Source organism: Ptychodera flava, chromosome 20, assembly GCF_041260155.1.
Source record: "Ptychodera flava strain L36383 chromosome 20, AS_Pfla_20210202, whole genome shotgun sequence".
In the NCBI taxonomy this organism is placed as follows: Eukaryota; Metazoa; Hemichordata; class Enteropneusta; family Ptychoderidae; genus Ptychodera; species Ptychodera flava.
Window position 1 is genome coordinate 31,905,846 of NC_091947.1, and position 25,182 is coordinate 31,931,027.

Consider the following 25,182-nt stretch of genomic DNA (forward strand, 5'->3'; position numbering starts at 1 on the left):
ACTAGCAACAGCGAACACGGCAAATTTTTGTTCGGAAAGGTAGTAGACATTGTGCTAATAAAATAACAAGGGCATTCTGTTGATCGTCTAAACTAGAATTACTATAATAAAAAGTACTCAATAAAATTGTGAAGACGAATCGCATGACAAAAGAAATTTTACATATGTCTGTTATTTTGATTGCAATAAAAGTTACTGGTTTTCCGTCAAATGTGAAACAGTTGTTGATCGTTTTGAAACCGTTAGACATGGAAAGGCAGATTCGGCGAAGTTTTTACTTATTGACGGTATGGCTTGGAATATCGGCGTTTGCTTGGTTGTTGATTCTGGGACGGATGCTCGGCGTGCCTGGCCCGCTTCCAGCAGACCTGTTGAAAGGCAGTGGAGGATTGGGTTGTGATGTGCTGGAAAGCCGATCGTCGTGTCGCCTGGATGTCGAAAAGAGGCCACGAGAGGGCGAGGAGGTAATTTGAACCGAGATTTTATTGCAGACAAGATATTAGTTAGCATAGTGTTACTCTATAGTGTGTAAGGGTTTTTTAACATTATTCAGATTATTGATACAGTGAACGGAACCGACACATATCATTGAAATAACAGATATAGAACCACACCACATGGTCAAAATATCGTTTTTACAATTACAGTTTCGCTTATTTTGGGATGTTCCCCTAATCAACATTTCCCACTTTTTGTCAAAGGTGAACCGAAACGAAACTTTGTGTCTGCAACATAAAAGCCAGATGAAGTGATTCAGTGATAAATTTTCTGTTCTTCATCATCATTATTTTGATAGGTCACGTTGTAACAGAAATCGTCTGCTTCCCAACGTTCTCTCCGTCAGACATGAATGATATGGTATAATATTATAACTGTGCAATGTTCCTGAACATACGGATTTGATATACCTTTTCTCATTGACATTACATGATTAATAATGATAAATACTATATTTGAATTTTATGTGAAATCAAACCACTGCAACATCTATTCGACAAACATCTGTCACCCACCACTTATGCAGATCTAATTCATAGCAAATTCATCATGGGCTATTGTTTACATTCAGACACACTTTGAGGTGGATAATTTTCCGCGTATTTCAAAACTTCGCGTGTAAATTTTCACTACTGGAAGCTATTAATCACAGATGGAATTCTTTTTAATTTAGGTAAGACTAGGCCTACTCCAAACAGATAATGAACTGTCTTACCTAATTATGGTTACATATGCTCTGCCACATGCTAACACGTGTCCCGTCAATTTATCATTTTTGGTCGTATATGTCCACCGCTATTCAGCGTTTACCTCGCATTAAATGAATCGATGGCACTTTCACGTGCAAGCATAAACTGATATTGTATATCGTTCGATATATAAATGTCTTTGTGTACGTGTGTCTTTCTGTCGTTGTGTATGTATGTATGTATGTATGTATGTATGTATGTATGTATGTATGTATGTATGTATGTATGTAGGTAGTAGGTAGGTAGTATGTATGTATGTATGTATGTATGTATGTATGTATGTATGTATGTATGTATGTATGTGTAAAACAGACTTTGATATGCATTCCCACGCTTTTATATAATTCCCATCGAAATACTGCACATCTACTAGAAGACGATACTGTCTATAGCATGTCAAATCGTTAATGCATGCAGAGTATATATTACCACAATACCCAACTCGAAATTACACCAAAACCAAACTGGTTCATTTAAAATTTCGCTTGGCCTTATAAGCCACGGTCGCCAACAACGCCCCCTTGTAATTAATGAGAGTTAAACCGGCACATTTTGCGCACAGGCGACGATTTCATTTTTACGGCATCGAAATCCAATTCCCTCCACAATTTGCTACACCATGTAAAATCATGTTGTTCCCCCCTCGTTTGGTGTTACGAACATGCAGAAAAATTTATGCGAGATTCATAAAAGACAAATAGCCTTGTAACCAGTGGTCTTACGATCATATATTATTTTTTATGTCCTTCTGTTTGTGTCATGATCTCGGGACCTAAATTCCAATATTGCAGTTTCTGATCAGAAGCGGAATGGGCTCACTGAACGAATCACAGAATATACTATCGTGCTAACATGATAGGTCGGCATGATAAATTGTCTTTATACGTGCATGCTCCACCACTTTTTTATTTTCTTTTCTACATTGAAAGCGATTGTCAATGTATACACGTATGTTTTTGTCGTCCATATTGCTTGTATTAAACCTACTTGTCGCATTGATATATGCGACGATGTGGTCAGATTGAAAACATACGTACTTACCCATCACCGATATTCATTCAATAATTAGGAACCATGTGTTATTATTAGGAACCATGTGTGACCTTTTTGGACTTTGCAAATTCCTATGCAGGTTTGTATTACATCGTACATCAAGTCTGAAATTTTTCGTGTATTGATCGGCGTTCTGTTCAATTTCAAAATCGGTCAATCGCACCTGCGCGTCAGTTTATTTTCCAAAATCCAATAAATAGTTTCTAGATATCCGTGTATTCAGTCACTGATACCACAGGTGGCTGTTGTTCACGGTCAGATCCTGTACATATTTAACGGGGAGGGCCCCTTATTGTGTTGTAGTTTAGTTTAGCATCAGCTTTCATGTGTTTTTGCCGGCTAATGTTTCACTTTATTACGATTTTTACACATTGGAAATTAATAAAAGACAGAACCCCTAACCTAAATGTCACTAAAAGTAATTTCGCATGTTTTAGTTTTTAAAGATCAAAGACCCTTGCTTTATTATTACGGAGTCTTTGTTTGATCAGTGTTCTTTGCCAATCAGCTTAATTTTGATGCACATGAAGCCTCTCCCTAAATTTTTCGCAAAAGACCCAATGGCCTCCTAATTCTATCCGAGTCTGTAGAACGTTTCGGTGACCGGAAAACATATCTGCTCTCCGTCGATACGTCTAGGTTAGATAGGGAGACAGATATTAAATAAGTCGTCTATAGGAACGGGTAATATGAAGATTTTCATTTGGTTAGTTCAATGTTACACAGGTAATGACTTGGGCATGTTCATTCGACAATTATAGAAACTTTCACCCGTAACAGTGAGATGTAGTTGAAAATGACTTATAAGGTCACATTGAAATGATATAACGATGGCTTGTATGAACATATAGTAATGATGGCTTATATTACAGTGACATAATTATAACTTTTGACCTTGCACTCCCTACGCACGGCTATAAACTGTGACGGACAGACTTATATTTCCTTTGACATGGCTACGTGTCACTGTAGATAGTGTTGTTACCAGTGTGTTCAAATCGTCCACTGACCGATTATAACGATACCGGCGATACAGATGGGAGTCCAGCTGTGCCACGCGTTTATGTTTGGACAATAATAACGCATAGAATTTATAATAATTTTAAAAAATCGTTGGAAGAAAGCATACGCTCAAATTTTGATTGTTTTTTTTTGAAACATTTACAGCGATATTAAAAACACTTTTACACCGTAGTCATCATCCTTTGTAATTCGATAGTTTGTATGACTAAGTCATAATACCCTGGCGAAAAATTTTAATCCAAAATTTATCGATCAGTTTTACTCCACATCACTGAAATAAATGTGTGCATGCTAAAAGTTATTTCCTCCTCAAACCGTTCCACCCTTGTGTTGTTCAAAATCTATTCGAAATTAATGTTGCATGCCACTGACCTACAACCAAATGATGTAGGTACGATAATCTCTTAGTTTTTATTTACTCGTCACATTTTCCCTTCATTGTTCAGAAACGCAGCTGTCACCAACATTCAAAGAGTTCCGAATTTCTACGAGTTAACCTTCAACCAGTCTATTTCCAATGATGGTGGACTCATGTTGAGCGAGGCTCTGCGCATGCGTCTTTGAATCCCGCATAAAAAGCAAAGGTTCGTTTTTTTTAGACCAAAATCCTTAGACTTGGTTCAAGTCTGTGATTTGTGAATGTTTGAGTGGATTGAACGCATTGATTTGTATTTTGCTTTCATGTGAAACGTGTGCGTGAGTGGAGCGGACTCAATGATTGGGCTGAACGCTATACCGGGGAGTTTCACCCGGAATCAGGCAGAAACTAACTAACTGTACTGCGCAGACTCAAAGGTAACGCATTCAACGGGAAAACCTGGCCTTAGCTACCAAATTCCGAATAGGTTTGTACGAAATAGGAGAGACACAAGAGAAACTATTGTAAATAATTTTATATTTTAAAATTCACCGACTTGAACCAAGTCTACAAATCCTTGAACCCTTGAATGCTGGTTGCATCACTTGCATGACATTATATAAAGAATTTTCTGAAAGTCAATTTTATACTATCTTGGAGGGGTTGCAAAAAACCCCAAATCTAATAGTGGCTCTGTTTGTTAAGAATATTTTATCCCTTTCCGACATATTCAAATATGTATAATTAAAAAGTATCTTTGCAGGAGTATTTTGCTTTGTCAGTGTTTGAAACCTGCATACTGCTTTGCAGTAATCTCAGCATTTACTAGCCTTGCCTGCCGTAATGTGACACACAGTAATACTGTCAAATGACTTGTAGTTCATTCGTTAACATCATTAATGCTTACATCAATGTTAACATCATTAATGCTTCATACATACAGCTAGCTGAATGTTCGAATACCGCACAGCCTGATAGACTTTTGCAAAGAAAACAAGACACATAAAATTGATGCTCAAGGCAAATTACGTGTATGCAAGTTCCAGCAAACGTCCACGTAAAATTTTTTCTTAAATTATGCTGTGTATTTCCTTTATTGAATAGGAGCAAGGATTTGCAAATTCTGTGAAACTATCGAAGAAATTAAACAAGTTTTATCTTTTACCACTGCATTTGGAGGGCAGTTGGGGTTATCAACACAGAGGATTCAAAGTAGCTTTGCGAATGGCACTTGCTTTGAACAGGACGATTGTACTTTTCCCATTCTTCAGAGATCACAGGACACTTACCAAAGATGGACTTGTGCAAGTAGAGAAGACCTTTGACCTTGAACTGTTGGGATCTGTAATAAGCTATGCCACGATGAGCGAATTCAAAAGCGATTGCGAGCAGAACGTTGAAGTTATATCGATACGACAACATAAAGACGACTGGAATACACAGAATAATTCTTCTAAATTATACACGAATTATGAATTCATGGTTGAATTTTTGAGACAGGGTTACAACTTGACCATTCCAAACCTTATAGAAAGTCCATTGAATTTGCAAGATAGTTTAAAACGGTACAGCTCACCAACGTCTGAAAAATGTTTGGTGTTATTTAATACCAATGACTTTGCCGACATGGACCTTACACGAGACTTTGCCAAGTTCGACCTCTCGCGAGACGATGACGTCATGAATACTATTAGTAAACACCTGCGAAGGACAAAAGTAATCCAAGAAATAGGAAGCCTCGCCGAAAAATACATTTGCGATGGTAAACCCTATGCAGCGTTGCACTGGAGCAAGAAGCTTGAAGACAAGTAGGTCATATTAATTGTTTCTGGTGAGAAGGGGTATGGCCGGGGAAATAGGCATATTGGAAATACATAATGATTACGCCATTTTTAGCTCACGTGTGTAAACACGTGGGCTATTGTCATAGCGATGTCTGTCTGTCTGTCCGTGTGTGTGTGTGTGTGTGTGTGTGTGTGTGTGTGTGTGTGTGTGTGTGTGTGTGTGTGTGTGTGTCTGTCTGTCTGTCTGTCTGTCTGTCTGTCTGTTTACACGATAACTCAAAAACGCCTGAACGGATTCAAATCAGATTTGGTACACAGGTACCATGTGCTACTTGCAAGAACTGATTAGATTTTGGTTAGTGTGGCTTGCATATTAATGAAGTTATGCAATATCGTTTTTTTCCGTACAATGGTTTCCCTATGGAGACGGTAATGACAGTGTAGACATATATCAAGAAATACTGCACAAAATTTCATGAAACTTTTCACAGATGACAATCTAAGAACATTATGATGATACTTTGAGTGTCATGTCAATTATCTTCTCATTTGCATATTTAATGAACTTTTGTTATTAGTGAGATAACTCTGAAATTCCTGCACCAAACTTGATGATACTTGCAACAAATATTGATCTGATATATATCTAATTATACTTCGAAGCATTAAGCAATGTCAAGTTTATAAATAGCTCATTTGCATATTTTATGAAGGTTTGTAATTAGACATATAACTCCGATATAACTTCACCAAATGTGATGAAATCTGCTGCAGATACTAATCGGACTGATATCTAACTGTAGTGTAAAGCATTTAGTAGTGTTAAATTAATTAAGGATTCATTTACATATTTAATGAACTTTGTAATTAGGTATATAACTCTGAATTTACGGCACCCAAGTCAGTGAAATTGGGTACAGATATTGTTTTGATAAATATCTAATTGTACTGAGAAGCATTTGGCAGCGTCAAGTTAACAAATAGGTCATTTGCATATTTTATGAAGTTTAGTAATTAGTGATATAACTCCAAAATAACTGCACCAAATGTGATGAAATCTGCTGCAGATACTGATCCGACAGATATCTAATTGTGGTGTAGAGCATTTAGTTGTGTGAAGTTAATTAAGGGTTCATTTGCATATTTAATGAACTTTGTAATTAGTGATATTACTCCAAAATTAAAGCATTAAATTTGATGAAACATGCTACAGATGTTGATCTGATAAATATCCAATTGTACTGAGAAGCATTGAGCGGTGTCAAGTTAATAATTAGCTCATTTGCATATTCCATGAAGTCTTATAATTAGTCATATAACTCCGAAATAACTGCATCAAATGTGATGAAACTGCTGCACATACTGATACGACATATATCTTACTGCGTTGTAAAGCATTTAGTAGTATAAAGTTAATTAAGGGTTCATTTGCATATTTAATAAACTTTGTAATTAGGTATATAACTCTGAAATTTCGGCACTAAAATTTTGTGAAACGTGCTACAGATATTGATTTGATTAATTGTGCTATGAATCATTGAACAATGTCAAGTTAATGTAGGGTTTATTTGCATATTTAATGAACTTTGTAATAAGTGACATCACTCTAAAATTACAGCATTAAATTAAATAAAACGTGCTACTAATGTTGATCTGATGGATATCTAATTGTCCCATAAAGCATTGAGCAGTGTCAAGTTAATTTACAGCTCATTCGCATATTAAATAAAGTTTTGTAATTAGTGATTAAACTCTGAGAGTACTGTGCGAAGTTTTAAAAAACCTGCTACATATAGTGATAACATATATCTCATTGTTCTGTGAAGCGTACTACTATTAATGAACCTGTTGTAAAACACGTGAGCATATTCAGTTCATATCTGGTCAATATCGTCCTTACGCAAATTAAAATTAACATGATATTTTCAAGTGTGCTTCCTGAAGCTGAAAATTTCATGAAATCACTACAGTGTCGTGAAAACAGTTCATTGGTCCCCCACATATAGACTAGAAACTAAGGTGCCTCGTGATTGATTTTGAAATTTCTATGAACTTTGTAAAAGCTAGCCTCGGTAGGATACTATGACGACGTTCAGGGATCATAATATGAAAAAAAACTCAACTTATCTCATTAGTCTATTTTGTATAATCATTGATAATCTTTTTACTTGAACACAACAAACTATGAAGAACTCTTTTAAAGATTTCCATACATATCTAGCCAGTTTGGCATGACCTCTCAATAAGTGTAGACAATACGACAATGATGTGACGAAACTAATTTAGTTTCGTTCATAGCCGCTGTGCTGCGACAGTAAAGCTAACACTGTATAAAAATTGATAAAAGAATATCATTATGGATACAATTTTCTTAATCCCTGCAATTACCTTCCTCTACAGTTGTGACGATGTTCGAGATACTGAGTACGCAGCCAAATCATGTCGCTTCCGGAGAGAGTTGTTACTCAATAACAGCGCCCTCATAGCAAAAGTTATTAATGACTTGATGGGACTTCAAGGGTGGGACTGTTTATACTTTTCGTCCCCTTTGCAGTCACAGGTAAGTCAGTTACCAGTAATGCACACACAGAAAGTTTGCGCAACACACTGCAGTGAGAGTAGCACTCCATCTCTGGCGGTTATTACTTAATCTTTGATCTATATCTAGTTGTATTAGAGTGAAGTGATCCTATTTTTACAACGAACACAAAAACCCAAACTTTCAACGCTTTCTCCCTTTGTGTAAGATTGTTGAGTGTATGCAGCTTATATAATATCTGACTGTGTGTGGTTTGCTTGGCGGTAAGATATCCCCCGCGAAATTCGCAGAAAATTTAATTTGGAACAACATAAACCAGCCAAAAGTACAGTTCTCAAAATTGCACGAAATCGCAACAGAGTGCTGACTCAGTAGTAATTACGCTCGGCTATTCCATGTAAACATGCCCGTACAGTCTGTGCAGGGAACTGTGGTTGATTAAAAAAATGTCCTATCTGTGCCGTTGAAACAATTAGACGATGACACAGCAGGCAATTAGAGTAGTCATCATCACAGCAAGGTGTCACTGCAATAATACAGATAATCTCAAGGATTATTACTAACATTTGCTCAAACCATTGTAATTCATGTTAATTTGTCCTTGATTAAATCATTTTTTCACATGAATAGTCATACGTCAATAAAATTGTACACATACTGTTATCACTGCTAAGATTATTCTTGTAGTACAATGAGTTTTTTGTAGAGTCCCATGTCGTTTTTTCTCCACCACCACCTCATCATCACCATCATCATCATCATCATCATCATCATCATCATCATTGTCGTTGTCTTTCAAACGCCATTGACATCATCGTTATCATTATCATTAATGACAACTTCAATTAATATTGGCATCTATGTTTTCTTTGTGTTTTGATTGACTGAATAAGTTCATTTTTTGCCATTTCAATCTTAGAACATTCTTGTATTCATGGCGGCGGAAATTCCTAAGGTTTATACAGTAACTGAAATTCTCATAAAATATGTACCGGCTGACATGAAGGAAGACGATTACTTCATATCACTCATAGAACAAGAAATCTGTTCAAGTGAGTATACCTACAACTCTATACAAACCAATATCATAGTGTCAATATCATATTATAGCTTGACTTTTCATCTCATTAGTGTTTCGGATTAACGTTAAAGCCCATAACACGTGCATCTCATGGTACGTACATTTCAGAAGTGGGATTGAGTTTTCATTTGTTGAGTTTCAGAATGCATTCTAGGCTTGAATATTTGTGACAGCCATGTCGGTTGCAGTTGGAGAAAAACTGTACGTGCAATAGCAAAAGGGTTTTGATCCTAACACACCTTATTTTATTCTCTTTTTTAAATTTTTTCTCACAGGAGCTGAAATATTTATAACTTCATCAAAGTCGATGTGGTCAGATTTTGTGTCTGAAGAACGAAGAGCAAACCTTAGAGCTTCACTGATGCTCCATCAACTACGAGGGATACCAAAAGATGTAGCATCTGTTCTGTAGACTCGCATATCTCGCACAGTGAGGGCGTTGTCCACAACGCGGAGACGGCATGAACGCTTTATTCCACCAGATGCTTCACAGTGTGTACAATAATAAAAATGAAAAGACAAGGTGTCTTACTAAAGTTGTACAAAGTCAAAAAAGAAAGAACATTGCAGTGTTGAACAATCTGGTGGGGACCATGAAAATAGTCGAATAGGACTCAGTCGAGTTCATGGCCTCTGAGTATACTAATAATTATTCACTACAAGCGTAAGTGTGATGTAGCATGGAAACATACACAGTTTAATGCAGACTCAGTAAATGATGTTTCAATGCGGACTTGAAACTTGTCTACTTGACAATTATTTGAGATAGCCAGGCAGGGAATTCCAGTGTTTCACAGCTGCATACCTAATATTATGTTGTGAAAATGTCAAATTTGAGCTTGGGATACGAAAATTTTCAACTCGTGTTAAACGTGTTGGATACGAGTGCTTTGAAATTTCAAAATAGCGTTCAAGTGTATGGAAGATTTCTTCGCTTGTTTCTTCGGCATCTTTTACTAGTTGATGTTGTCAAACAGTGCTTCAAAATGTATAACCAAAGGTTTTCAGTTATATGAAGACACTTGGTCGTGAAAAGAAGAACAACATTGGACGAGGGATTTCACTGTGCGTCCTATCTCCATGGCATGACATGCGCACTTAACGGGACAACGTCGCTCTTTTTAAGCTTTTTTCATGAATTTTGTTTGATATGAAAAAGTAGGCTGTGTTGTTAGACTTCTTAAAACATGCTGAAATACTGGCCAACTGTGCACAACCTCAACTCTGCAGACAATATTAAACGTTCATTGAACCATTTTACTGTCTGTACTAGACTTTGTTCAAGTCTTTGATTTGTGAATGTGTGAGTGGGGTGAACGCGATGATGGGGAGTATGCGATACAGAGGAGTTTCACATATAATCCGGCAGAAACTAACTCACTACTGCGCAGACTCAAAGGTGACGCGTTTGATAGGTAGGAAAACCTGACCTGGGCTGCCAAAGTTCAAGTAGATTTGTATGAAATAGGAGAGATCTAGACACAAGAGAAACTATTGCAAATGATTTTATGTTTTAAAATTCACCGACTTGAACCAAGTCTAGGTCTGTACCAAAAATCAAGTGCCGTGCACAACTCTTTCTATGCATGGCCGAATATACACTGTTACAGAAAGTTGCGACCTCATGCAAGCTTTTGCAATGAAATCTTAATTGGCGGTGCCTTTCATATAGATACGGGTAGCAGCTTTCCCTTACATGGTGGCAATCTTTATTTGTCACGAGAAAGCAAGTCGAAATAGGAACAATCTATTTTTGTTCAGAGGTCCCAACCTAATCATCTGTTTGCACGACAACACTTACGATAAAAATGTCGGCTCGACAGAATTTTGAGGGAAAGTCAATCCCAGGATGGCACACTATGCAGTAAAGGAAGTCGAATAACGTCATGATTAAAGTAATATTTTATTTGTTCGATAAAGATGATGGAAACCAACTGCAACTTTTGTTAGAGCTACAAGAATGGTAATTCAAGCACGATTTTCGAAAACAGACAAATTGTTCTCAATTAAAAACGGCAAACTCACGTCAGCTGTAAAACAGACAAATAAACAAATATTTGCTTACAACAATAGAGCTTATACAAAGTAAATACTGCAGAGAAAGAAGTGAACTAAGGTTCTCCTGTCCGGTATGTTGCTAGTAGCAACGTCTCAAACGTGTTCTGATTACTGCGCATGTGTATCATTGGCCGCGTATTCAGATGTGAGAATTATCAAAACGGACAAATTTATTTAGTTCAATGGAAAAGAAAAGTGATAAAATATACAATGGTGTTGAGACAAACACATGATTTTTTATTTTCTAAGCTGTATAGACAAAATACAGCTCGCATATCTATTATCTACGGAAGAAATTAATAGTGTCTTGTTGATCAGAGCACCTTTCAAGAAGGAAGCGATAGAACATAGATGTGTTGGTTAGAGTGTTCAATGAAAACAAACCTTCCAGTCAAAATAACACTGTATCATAAAGTATGTATACAAACGTGGTTTTAATCGATTTCATGGAAAATCGTTGCTCAGCAACAAAAATATAGACTCTGGCGTAACATAGGGGTCAGTAAAATGACCATAGGGAATGGATGTGCTGTATCATCATTTTCCAATATGAGATATTTCCAATAGAAACATGTATCAGTTACTAACAGTCTCCTTTCCCTTTGCTCAACGCTTTTATTGCAATCCCTAATCACTTTACCACACACTGTGATTATCAAAGCATAGACATTGTTTAATAAAATACAGTATTGATCTTATCAAAAGATTAAATCAATCGGTCAAAATCTCTCGATGCACTAATATAGCGAAAAACAGCTTCATTAGTACATCGCGCTATGATTATTACTGGACCCTGTGTTTCAACTCAAAACATTTACATTCATACAATTGTCGTTTCTTCACAGCTAACAGCCAACGGGACATGTTTGTTTCCTCCTTGTATAGTGTCTCTGTGCACAACCTTGCCTGACAACGTGTACTATCCGTTAAACCCTCACATTCTCCGCACATCAGCAAATGATGAAAAGTATTTAATTTCTTGAACAATTTTCAATAATTCTAATTTCCCCAAGATTACCAAATCTGTCGAAGATATTTAACTCTGTAGGTTTTAGGCGATCACTGGGAGCACGGAAGTATCAATTTCAATCATAACTTTTTATCCGAGAATCATTATCATATATTTTGAGTCTTGACAAGGAATGAACACATTTACTATTTAAACGATGCGATCATCACGTGAGACGTGAAAAGTCATCTCAGAACTTTGCACTGAGTATTTTGTTGTCATTTGAACAATTTTCTTGACACTCAGATATTGTTTCTATAGAAATTTCCAGATATTGTTCCTATAGAAATTTCCATTTTTACTCTTGCATAGATTTTATTGTTATTAATGAAATATATCTTGATAATCAGTTAGTCACATGTCTGAGTTGAATCCTTATTCTTAAAGTGGAAGTTGAAAAGTACGTTTATTATTGATAAAACTTTTTTAAGATAGTTCCTTTTTTATTTCAAAAAGTCCGTTTGACACAGCCTTGCCCTGCTGTCAGATAGTTGAAAACTATCTTTTGTCAAATATCTATCTGGAATGAATTCATGACACTCAGTTGATTTAGATGTATTTGGCACTTGTTTCATTCATGTTTACCGTGTTTATTTGTGTATGAAAGACCGCATGACAAGTTAGTAGGCTTACGAACAGGAGCAGCCTGTAACATTATTTGGAAAATGAAACATACAAGTACCAATTATGGCAGCGCGGATTCAATCAACTTCGAAGTTTCAGCTCCGAGGCTATCGCTAGATGAACGGATTAGCGGTATGTTTTCATGAACAAAAAAGACACCTGAACTCAATAACAGATGTAAAGCTTTAAATCTGAATATAGAGAAAAGAGAATTGCGCATGAAAGAATGGCTTCACAGATTTAGTTGCTTGTAGATATATGTCACTCATAACGTTTATGGTATCACTCGCGCAACACCGCGCATCTGATATATAAAGCGCCCTCTGTCACCCGAAAGAAATTGATACATATCAGCAGCAAAATGAAATGCGAATGGTTCGTCTGATTGGTATGAGTCCAGTATCAGTCTAAAACACGCTACACTAGCTGCCTTCTGACACCAAACCAGACTGTGTATATGAACATTTGTTGATGAAATTAGACGGTCGTTACTGAGCGTCCCTTATTCATGTCACCGAAGAATCTGATTCCCAGGATTGTGGTGTTTCCATAGTGATATACTGAATTGTAAATTATTTCCGGGGTATTTCTGTTGTATTTAATGAAAATAAAACTACTCATAAAACTAAAATTATAATGTTTGGTATTATCATAGTGAAACGGAAGCGGTCTCAGAAACCAGATGGTCTTCGAGTTAAGTAAAGATGACGTACATATGATGGTATGAAATACAAATGTTCCAAATTTAGATTATTTGACTATTTAGTTTGGAGAAATGAATAGTTATTGCTTTTTCAGTTCCTCGTTTACAGTCATCTGTGACGTAGATCACTTTGAAATTTGAGGATGGTTTACTGATGCACACATAGCATTATGGCTAAACGGTGCGAGGTTTCAAGTGTTGCTTTTTGCGCAATTTCTATGGGCGTAAGCTATAATCCTTTCCCGAGTAGTTACCATAACTACTCTCCCACGCACTCACACATGGCGCCTCAGCTGCAGCTGAAACGGGAGCGTGTCCAATCATCGATCGAGCACCTGTCATTTTTGTTGTAGGTGTAACCTTCCAATCAACAGCCTCTATTCAGTCATGATACAAACACCTGGCAGATTATAATCAAACATGTTGATACCGAGCCCATAATGTAAACAAACATAAAGAGACGATCCACTACCATGGCAACCTGTTTCCACTCACAGCGTTTGTTGGCCTCTTTGGTGGTATCCTTGAAATGTCCTGAAACGTGTTTCATTTCTTGGTGTATCCGTTTCAAGAGTTTCAAATGTTCATCATTGATGTTGACAGTGATGTTGTTTCCTGATTTGTGACGTTTATTTCGCTTGGCAGTGTTCACGTTTGTGTTGCTCTCAAGGCTGTCTGCCATGGGACTGCTAATTTTGAGGTCCAGTAACGGCTGTGTCGCTGCCGACTCCTGACACGAGCAGTGTCTACTTATGCTGTTGCTGGTCGTGACTGGTTTACCAGTGTCAGTATTAGGCGATGTCAGTTTCCGCAGAAGCAAAACGCGAGCTAGGTGTCCGAGAATTACTTTCCTGACCCAGCGAGGGACCTCGCTGCTCTCTGGTCCTCTGTGATGTAAACTGAGGACAGTGACCGTCATCGCAAGGGACAGGGAAACGAGAACCATAGTTGCGGCATAGTACTGACCTTAGGATGAAAACAACAGACATGAATCAATTAAAGGCCCAGTAGCTGTAACCTTTGGTGGTTTTTTCACTATTTTGTTTCTGTATGTTAATTGCAAGTTCTTGTTCTCCTCCCCAAAACATGTTAAAACACCGGCTATTGAATTTGTCAACACGCAGTCTACATGAAATTCTATTCCAGACCGGAATTCACTCGTCAATAATAAGAATGCAGTCTACACATGTACAGGCTGAGTTGACAAGCCGATTACTGCGTATCTTAATAATTATGCTTTTGAGAGTAAGATATGAAAGGTAGTTCACATTAAAAACAAAAAAATGAAAAAAAAATATAAAAAAGTGACAACCTTGCGAATGAATAATAGCAGTCATCATCAAACCTGCTTGTTTCACTCATGAGTCAACTTTTTTCATAGAATATAATTATTATTATCAGTGTCATTTGGTTAAAATTTCATTCGTAAGACTTTCGAGAGAACGATGTTTCTATGGATACCATGCAAAATGAAAATGAGTAATTATAGTTTTTATGGTAAGCTTTTTAAAATCATTATTCGAAATCTGTAATTTGAATTCCACCACCGTTACTAACAAATCTCAATCAGTAAACCCATTCATACTATTTCTCACTCAGCAATCATCAATATTCTCGTCGGAAAACGGGCATATGAAAAAGCGCCAATTACGTCATGAAGAGCGCATCGTCCGCTATTCAAACTAAAGCGAATGTTAAAACCTGACAGCTTAGTTAGCAGTGTTTACGTGCTACCCACACTGATACTTAAACGCTTCATGGTAATAAACAACGGGGACGAATGCCCGTCCAATATTGTTTCCGATGTATGCAAAAACAAATTTACAGTAATATCGCCGTCAGTAATATCTTGCTTACTTTCAACTTTACTCATATCCCAAAAACGAAACAAACCCAAAACTAAACAGAGACAACGCATTGTTAAATTTTCGTACTATGGCATGACAATGTCATGCAATATTTAAAATAACAGACAAAGAGACAAACAAACAAACCAAAGACAAAACAAAACCAAATCAAACCATTCAAAAATATTCAATCCAATTTGATTTTCTCTCTTCCTATGAACATTAGCCACAGGGAAACATATTTATAAACATTTTTTCATCGTTCACAGCATGGCTTTGGTGTACCAGAACATTACTTCAAGATCACTGAAAGAGCTGCCGAAAGCAGCGATAGAATAATGCTGCTCTAGAAAACATCTTGCGGTATAGGGCGTACGACTTAGCACGTAAAATTGGACGAAAGTCATGGAGATTAGACTGCTATGTGGTTTATAACACACCACATGCTCATTCCGTGTCGCTATTCGCCAGAATACGTCATGTGAGGAGACAATAGATAAGTCTAGTCCCAAAAAGTGACGTCAGAGAGTATTTTTTGAAAAACTATTTCTCTGGGGAAGTAGTTTTGACCACATTTGGAAACGTACCCGGTCACGTGACCGTTGTGTCGTCTGCAGCTTTCAAACAATGGCGCGTGACTAGAACGTGATGTGCGCCCGGGATGAGCCCTCTCTAAAACAGATAGACTTTTCATTCCAACAGCATAGGAACTTGAACAGCTCATTGACGAAGAAGATTCAAGTGCAACCAAGGATGTTGCTAGGTATGCTTCGAATATTTTTTGGAAGAAAGTGGTACTATGTACTTCTGTAACCGCTGTGGAAATACAGCCAAGTAGCCTAAACTTATGATGGACTGTTGCGGTGCAAAATATCAAAGCACATTGGAAACTATAACATAATACAACATGAGCGTGTGATGTGTTATAAAACACCTATAACCTCGTGGCTTTGCATTACCAGAAACACATCGCTATACCCCTCGGCCTACGGCCTCGGGGAATAGCAATGTGTTTTCGGTAACGCACGGCCCCTCGGGGTAATAGTCGGGCGCTATAACCCTCATCACCAGGTAATAGGTGTTTACTATACACACGTACTTCGGTGTAGTTTGAATAGCGCATGGCAACTACGTCTCACAGTTTGCTACGAGAAGCAACAATATCTAACACGATTGGAATTAATTTGGGATAATTGGATCTTCATATTTTTCAAATTTCTCAAAAGTGTTAGGTGCCATATAGCTGAATGTTGCAATTTAACAAATTACTCATAAAAAACATGTGTGTGACTTAAAAACAAAAGCAGAAGAACTTACATTTGCTGGTTAAAATGACCTTACTCAACCGTACAATTAACCCAAATTAGTTCCAATCGTGTTATTTTTATTTACTCTAAAAATAAAAAATACTCGAGTACGGACTGTGCTTAGTGCCAGCCTATCTTACCGATAACAGGGACAGAGCTTGCTGGTGGCAAAATCTCCGCTACAAGCAGTAAAAACACCGTCAACGACAGTAACACTGTGATCCCCAGTCCTACTTTTTCTCCTGAGTCGGGGGGTAGGAAGAAACTCAGTAAAGTGGTCACCGAAATAAATCCGCATGGTAATATGAGATTGAAGATGTAATACAGAGGTTGGCGACGTAACACCATCGTAAAAGCCACCGTGCAGTAGGGTACTTCGTCATCATCTGAGTAAATAGCGAATTTTTCCGTATTGTCCGAGGCAGAAATGTTTATAAGAGACCACTCGGCGTTTCCTTGGAAGTAACTTGCAGTAGCTGCAAAGTATAATTGAATTTTAGCTTCTTAAATTTATTAAGTGATTGAAATCTATTAAGTGATTGAAATCCGAATTTCTTGTTTTAAATGAATGTTGAGATTTTTTCCATTCTCCAGAGTCGCTGTACTTTAAACATTGTATCAGTTGGCTGAATCTTAACAGTGTGAGAAGTCATGAATTAGTGTTAACAATATCCTATAAATATTGATTGTGATTTCTCGTTGAAGATTATATTAAAAAAATAATTAGGTAGCTATATACTGAGACTATACTGAATTATTGATGATATACTTACTTCTACCCACCACCAGTATTTCTTCAGCGCTGTGTTGCCAGGGTCCAAACAAAACAATGCATGTTTGTTCGTCAAAAGGAAAATGTGTGACATCGAGTTTGCAATGGGTTTTAATTATTGCCGGAGCAGCCCACATAACAGTGCCGTCGTATTTGATGGACACGATCTGATCACCCCAGAGTTCATCATATTTGCTGGCGGCGCTGCAATAAGCAACGGCATAATGGATAAAAAGTTAATTTACGATTAGCATGGAAATATCAAAATGAGTATGGAAATTTAAGCCGCTTCTAATAAAGAAATCTTAGGCTACTTCTGATGCATTCTGAACCTAATCTTTCAGACTTGTCACGTCAACATACAATGTATCTCCACTTACTTGTCATACAGATAAAGATCTGGTAACCATACGATATTCGACGTCAGTTTTATGTTTTGGGTTCCATTGAACTCAGCGGGATTCCACTCCAAGTACTCGTCTTTCCATCGCTATGAAAGTGTGATAAATAGTTTAGCCAAAAAGATTATGTAAAAGTACTCACGATGGAAGGAGATATTGACAATGTCATACGGAAGAAATATGTTATGCTTTATTTTAAAGCTTTAGTGTGTGTGTTGCGTCGTGTTTATATATATATATATATATATATATATATATATATATTATATATATATATATATATATATATATACACATATGTGTCTGTGTGTATGTGTCTGTGTGTCTGTGGGTCTGTGTGTGTGTCCGTGTGTGTCTTATTTGTCTGTGTATGTATATATTCATATAAGTTTTGTAAGGGTTCAACATATACTATCTGCTTCAATTGTCGTGCCGGAAAAATATTGATAAAACATCTCTTCTCCAAGGTCTCAGCATTACATCTCCGATAATAATAATAGGTTGTGTCTTGAAATAGTATACGTTATCACAATAAGGTATTGAATCGTATCTCAACTTTCGATTTACATGCCGTGCCGTGGTCTAACATTTCCCGAACCTGGGATGTGACAGACACAGTGTTCGGTAAGGAGAGGCGAGAAAGTTGCATACAAACACGGGAAAAACAGTCAACTTCTGAATTGATTTCCTGCAATACATCTATTTCGGAAGTTGAAAGCGTAGGTAGTGCTAAAATTGATCAAGAATCTTCAGTATTTGAACAGTAAGGCGAATATCATTGATGCTATATTGGTAAACACCGCCACCCGCAGCAGGATTGATTCTCATAGAAAGCGGACAGACCGCCGAGTCCATGATTATCATGCTTATCGATGTGACAAATTGTTTCCAGCGAGAACTTTATCAGTCATCGATGGAGAGCCATTATCATTACCCAAAAACCAGACATTTATTTTTCTGGCTCTTCAGTTTTTTGAAGTCATTGAGTTATGTGCGATCTGAACAGTGCATGCAAACATTACAGCGCACGCGTGATCTAATCTCGTCTCGGTCATGCGCACAAAATAGGCATGGATGACAGCATTGTATCAATTTTCGTTTTGAAAACTTTATCTCCATCATTTTGAACAGATTAAGTTTGACAGAGTGTGAATGTTAATCTTTGTAATTTTAAACGTGCTAAGTTTTACGAACAGCTGAGTGATTAGCTATCCCGAAGGAGGATTAGTTTAAAATAAACACGGATAAGCTTTAGAAGGACCTCTACAGACTTTTCTATGAATGATAAAAGGATTAAAGACCCATTAGCTGCAATTTTTTACAATATTTCGTGATGTAGGTGTACTTATTGAGGGATGTATGTATGAGCCAAGGACTGCAACTGCATGTCCATATTTGAACAAGGCAAGATGTAATAATCGGACGCTCCTCTCAAATATGGCCGCGCTCCGTGCAGATGTGCAAAACATGGTATATGTAACATGATGAATGTACGCATTGGTAACCTAACAGAAACAACATACATGTATTGATATTTATTGGAACACAATCACTGAATGTACTCTGATATTGAATTTTCTACCTTCTTTATACTAATGACAGTTTTCATTTTTTTAACTTGCGCGGAATTTAAATTGAAGTGAAATCTGCTAAAAATTATTGTCCTTTTTGTTACAAATGAACGCTCGCATTCAGTAGAAAAGGTATTTCTTTCTTTCTTTTAGCAGCATTGAAAGAATATCAGAGAAAATGGCAAGATATTTTGAGTTCAGTAAATTCCAAAGAGCTGCTGACCATGTGCCTTTAAATTTGAAGAGTTTTTGGCATGCATGCATACTGCCTGACCATACTGACCGGAGTCTTTGAAATGAGTAAAGGGTGTCGAATTTGGAGGGGGTGGGAGGGGGGTTCTTGCGTCTGGCGGGTGGCCACTGTCTGCCTGAGCGGATGAAGTAAACTATAAAACCAGAGTTGATTTACCACATATGAATTTGTAATATTAAACATTTAACGTATACGACACCTTAATTGTACACCGCGCCACTATGCGAAGTCTTAAGAATAATGACTATAAGATTGTTGATAGCATTTCGTGTACAATGAATGTCATCGTTAACAGCTGTCCGTGAACCATGAATTCAATAGCAGATGCAAAATGAATCTGGAGTAATTCATCAATTTCAACACGATGTTTCTGAACTGTTAACAAGGTCAAGTTCACATAAAAAGTTATGACAAGACAGAACAGATTTATCAAGAGTACCGCAGTTATCAAAATGGAACATACCAGCGTAAGCCATGCATTAGTAGTCAATGTTTCCTTGGTTTCATCCTGTGAAAAGATGATAATGATAAAATAGTTACACTTTATGAGCAATAATGTTTAATTCTAAGCCATCGAATCTTGACAGGTATGTAATTGTACCCATCAATAGTAAAATAATTTGCCTTGTATTCTCGTAAATAATTTCTTTGAGTGATTTAGTCATTAGCAAAAGGGTCGGTTTTCAGATATTTCTAGTCATAAATGCATTCAGTTTCCTTAACAAAATTCAATTAAAAAGGTTACACAGGCAAAATAAGCTGGTAAAATGTTTTTATAACAAAATTGTTAATACTAACCATATCTAGGACTTGTGAGAGGAAAAACTGCATCTCTACCAATGTTGTCGTAGATTCATCATACACTGGTCTGATAAGGCGATTGTAGCCTCTCTTCACGAACAGTTCATCGTATAGACGTTTATGAGAAGAGTTTCCGAAGGCAACTAGAAAAAAGAGAGATGGACCGATGATGGATCGATGATGACCGATTGGGACATTAAAGGGAGATGGTCGTCGGAACTGCGCAGCCCTGTGCGACTTTCTTGTTTACAATGATGTATTTCGTGCACGATATTTAGATGCATCGTGTCAACATAGCTGCAACATTTAAATATTACGGATGTATATTATGGCCAACATGTTCACCTTTCATCAATCGCCAACGTATCTTTGACACAGTGTTTACATTGGTCGTACGGGTCCCACACGACCTTTGAGCGCAGTTCCGACAAACCCCCCTCCCCTCTCTTCAGACATAATCGCAAAGGGACACAAACGAACGTACGGGATGAACGGGAAAGCCAAATAATGGATGTCTCGTTTTAATTTTACCAACAATTGGAGGCACACCGACACTCTTCGTGGTAATTATGGCATATTCTAGCCAACAGACGAAGAGTCCCTGTACATAGTGTTATGAACAGCAGTTACATTTTGCATAATCGTTAAATTTTACCCGTACTCCACACTGTGTAACACAGAAGTTGCGTCTGTGTTGATGTTTCTACACTCAGTTACACACCAGCTTTCTAAACATCGCGATAGTTAAAATAAATGTAATTGTAGGGCCAGTCTACAAAATTGTTTGGCTTGTTTTATGCAAACAAATCACAATAATATCCAAATTTATATGTTATATAGTTACATACAGCTGTTATCCCACTACTACGTTTCTTGCTTGGAAACTTAAAAGTGATTTCTCCATACATTCCCGGTAAAAGTGCAATAATCGTTATACATCTCCCGGGGAGTACAATATTTGATTAAATCTAACTTTGAAATGAACATCATGAATATATTGTGAAAAGATGCCGCAATTTAGGTCTTTGAAGGGCCGCGCGTTCACTTTCAGCCGAAGTACAAGTTGAAATGTTCGTGTTCTGTCGATTGAATTCGGCAATCACTTATCCCATGTTGATACAAGGTAATTATGTTTAAATAGCGTGACTGTGAAATCCAATCGATCCGTAATGAATGGAACATCAAAACTTTCAACAAGATCACTTGAACCGCTTTTTACAATGTAACATTCTCCTTTCCATACTTACCGGTAACTGTATTATATACCATTATTTCTTCACACGGTCACATAATACGTTATATTGAGGACGTGGTGGCCTCTGACATTGTGAAGGTCCTTCTATGAATTTCCAAATCAAACGTTTGAAAGAATTTACATAATTTCGTCATTATTTTCACAAGTAAAAGCGTGTTTTCTTTCTCTGTACAAAGTTTTACATCCTTTTCATCTCGTTCAGGAGCAGAAGAAAGCTCAACACTATCAAATCGTCCATGAAATACCGTCAATGCTCCACTCAACGATTCGAGTGGATGTTTAATCGGCGGAAACGGAAGAGATTCTGAGAAAAAACCCGACAGTAGGATGATATTCTCTAAGGCCAACAATTTTGAAATATCGCTAATGGAAGTAGATCACTTAAACGGTGGTAGTGAATCAAAAGGTCACGGCAGATTGAAAAATTCTCATGATAGGTTTTGTCGGAAAGATTACAGTCTGACACGGTGGCATGACACGACTGACATCACAGCTGATATCGAAGGGTACAACTGCACAGAGTTCGTTGAACGATTTTACATTGCCAGAATGGAGGTCACGTGACGCCGCCAGGACTCACTCGCTGCGTCACAAACTTAATTTAAACTCTGCGTTGAGTGTAGTCTTATCACAGAACACTGACCTTGGCCGATAAAGTTCGATATTTATCAGCGTCTTATCAGCGTTATGCGAAATCACGTCGACGTGGTTTGAATTCGCATAAGTTCTAAGACCTAGTTGTTTTAAATTCGTTTACTCGGTATATCTTAATATATTTTACATGGTAGATAATTGTTCTGAGAGATTTACCTAATTCATACTTGCTGTTATTTTTTGCTTTATATTGTAATGACTTGAGTCAGTAGTTTCTTGATTTCTGAATGTCAAAGTCTGCGTGTTCATGTTTTATATATGTTATAGGTTTTACATTTGTTCTGCAATCTAATTTATAGTAGACGTTAAATAGATAAAGAGGTAAACAGATAGATAGATGGATAAAGAGTTAGATAGATAAGTAAATAAACAAATAAATAAATAAACAATCGATCAATCAATCAAGCAAGCAATTGATCAAGGGCATGTCTTGTAAAAGGTTCGTCAGCTGTAACTTGTACATGCAGAATTACCGTTCTGCCTGTAAAATGGAGTTTCTTGTACTGCTTTCACAGTCATATCGAAATGCAAAGTGTCAACATGTCAACAATGCCTGTATGTTTGTCAGATCCAGCGTTGTATTCTGGACTATAATTCTTTTGTCTACAATTGCATATTGTATACAATTCTTACTGTTTTCAAAGCTGACACTGTGTATTTCACAGGATGTAAGGAAGGGGAAAAGCACGTGTACTTGTTTTCCTGAACAAAAAGATAGACAATGTCAACAAAAGCTTAGGACTCTTGTTCCCTTAAGAAACATGTTGCATTATTAACCAAAACAATCATGCCATGAAAACATTGAAATAAAGGTTTCCGCGTGAAAACTAAGAAGTAGACACCTTTTGCAATCTAATCAGGGAAAATGTTGAAGTGCGCATTACTTACTCATTTCATGTAATAACGTTCTTTCTGACGTCATTGGCTGACGATTGCCATGATGACCGCTTTGACCTCAACTGATACAAGTTCCAAATCATCTCTGTCTATATCTGTCTCTGTTGCTCTCTTCCTCTCTCAGTCTCTCCTCTCTCTCTCTCTCTCTCTCTCTCTCTCTCTCTCTCTCTCTCTCTTCTCTCTCTCACTCTCCCTCTCCCCTCCTCTCTCTCTCTCTCTCTCTCTCTCTCTCTCTCTCTCTCTCTCTCTCTCTCTCTCTCTCTCTCTCTCTCTCTCTCTCTCTCTCTCTCCTCTCTCTCTCTCTCTCTCTCTCTCTTTTTACCAGCCAACTCACTGATAGTATGAATCCAACTCGTTTTTGCCTATGGACTTGATCTGCTAAAAATGCTACATGCAATTTGTCTCTTTGTAGAAAATTTAATCAAAAGTAAATGCCTTTTCGGAAAATGTCAAGCCTCTTGGTAATAGGAGATTTATAATCAGATTCGTTCATGATCAGGTTGTTTGGCTATAATTGGATTAATTACTTGTAATATCACCATCAGAAATTTCTGATATTAAAAGATTTTAAAAGCACCTGCTCCTAATGATATTAAACTTTGTTGAAATATTGACAACGTCAAGGAGCAGCTGTACCGTTAGGCGTTTTGACAAACCACTTAATTTGCATATATGATGAACATGTACGTGGTATGGTGCGAAAGTACATACCTATGTATGTAAACATTATATATATATATATATATATATATATATATATATATATATATATATATATAAATATATACAGATTAGTATATACCATATGACATATTAGGTGTGTCACATTGACTAACTTATATTAAACAGAGAAATAAATAAATAGATCGATAGATAATTTATAGATCAAAGATTCAATAAGATTCCTCCAATGTACAGTATTCCTCCAATGGTTGCCAGTTTCTATACTTCAAATTGCTATATATATATATATATATATATATATATATATATATATATATATATATATATATATATATATATATATATATTTACTATAAATGAAACTAACAAATCTTATTTCTAAATACTTGAAGCAGTCATGAATTGATGTTCATGCTCTGCTTTGTCATCGAGCAATTTTATTTTCTATGTTGACGTCTTCATATTTTATACATATACTTACTTACTTACAGTTTTAATGAGCGACCGATTTACTTTACATGTTTAAGTTACAAGTAAGTAATATTCTTCGGGGCTACGAAACTTACAGTAAAAAATGCTTACAAAACTTACAGCATATGATATAGAAGTGAACCACGGAAAAAAAAGCAATAAAGAGACAATCCATGCAAGGTTCTTCCAAATTCCACATGTTTCTAACAATGACCAATAAATGTATCGAAAAGGAAAATGAAAATTATAACGGAATATTCCTCTTGACAAACTCTTCTAACAGAATTAATTAGAAGTATGACGTATCATGTCGAACAACTGTAAAAGTATCCAGACACAAATTAAAATAAAATACATGAACTCGTGGGTCCTGAAACATCCTTTTTTTGAAACACAACAGATGGTTATCAGCATCACATGTACACGTTCTGGATAGTTCTGACATGATACTTGTCCACTCCGATGTGTCCCGCCAATACTACGTGATTAAAATGCATGCACGTGTAAGATTTCTAATGTCCCATGGGGATCACATAGACCACGTACTGGTAATGCGGAAATCACTTATAATGAAGTTGTCGTGAGCTAGGCCCATGGGACGGATATAGAGTCAAATAGGATCTAAGGAGGTACGTGACTGATGATTTAGTGGATTTTGTCGGTGCTTTTAATTCTCTGATTATTTCAGTAACTTAATTGGCAATCATGAACTTAGTCAAGGAAGAAACCACACATAGAAAGTAGCTTCTACGTTCTGAGGTGCGATTTTGTCGGTTCTTATCGAAAACTC

The 25,182-nt window shown here is 36.8% G+C and overlaps 2 protein-coding genes across 3 annotated transcripts in view; one reads left to right on the forward strand and one right to left on the reverse strand.

The window, feature by feature from the left end:
* Positions 1 to 10,350, forward strand: LOC139120665 (uncharacterized). 2 transcript variants are annotated; one of them, XM_070685190.1, is made up of 5 exons: positions 1 to 464; positions 4,786 to 5,489; positions 7,866 to 8,025; positions 8,924 to 9,056; positions 9,361 to 10,350. In XM_070685190.1, exons 1-5 carry the CDS (start codon positions 144 to 146, stop codon positions 9,495 to 9,497), a joined length of 1,455 nt encoding a protein of 484 aa, XP_070541291.1. In that variant the 5' UTR covers positions 1 to 143; the 3' UTR covers positions 9,498 to 10,350. The 2 variants fall into 2 exon arrangements, with proteins under 2 accessions (XP_070541291.1, XP_070541292.1); XM_070685191.1 differs by having other exon boundaries at positions 395 to 464; positions 4,953 to 5,489.
* Positions 10,351 to 12,638: 2,288 nt separating this feature from the next.
* The window catches only part of LOC139120663 (neuronal acetylcholine receptor subunit alpha-9-like), a 36,204-nt gene continuing 23,660 nt past the window's right edge, over positions 12,639 to 25,182 (reverse strand). The window contains exons 2-7 of the mRNA XM_070685188.1: positions 20,429 to 20,574; positions 20,094 to 20,138; positions 17,786 to 17,895; positions 17,407 to 17,609; positions 16,774 to 17,109; positions 12,639 to 14,445 (exon numbers count right to left, since the gene is read on the reverse strand). Of these exons, the coding sequence (XP_070541289.1) occupies positions 13,865 to 14,445; positions 16,774 to 17,109; positions 17,407 to 17,609; positions 17,786 to 17,895; positions 20,094 to 20,138; positions 20,429 to 20,574 (1,421 nt within the window). The 3' untranslated portion in view covers positions 12,639 to 13,864. The remainder of the gene's footprint in view (positions 14,446 to 16,773; positions 17,110 to 17,406; positions 17,610 to 17,785; positions 17,896 to 20,093; positions 20,139 to 20,428; positions 20,575 to 25,182) is intronic.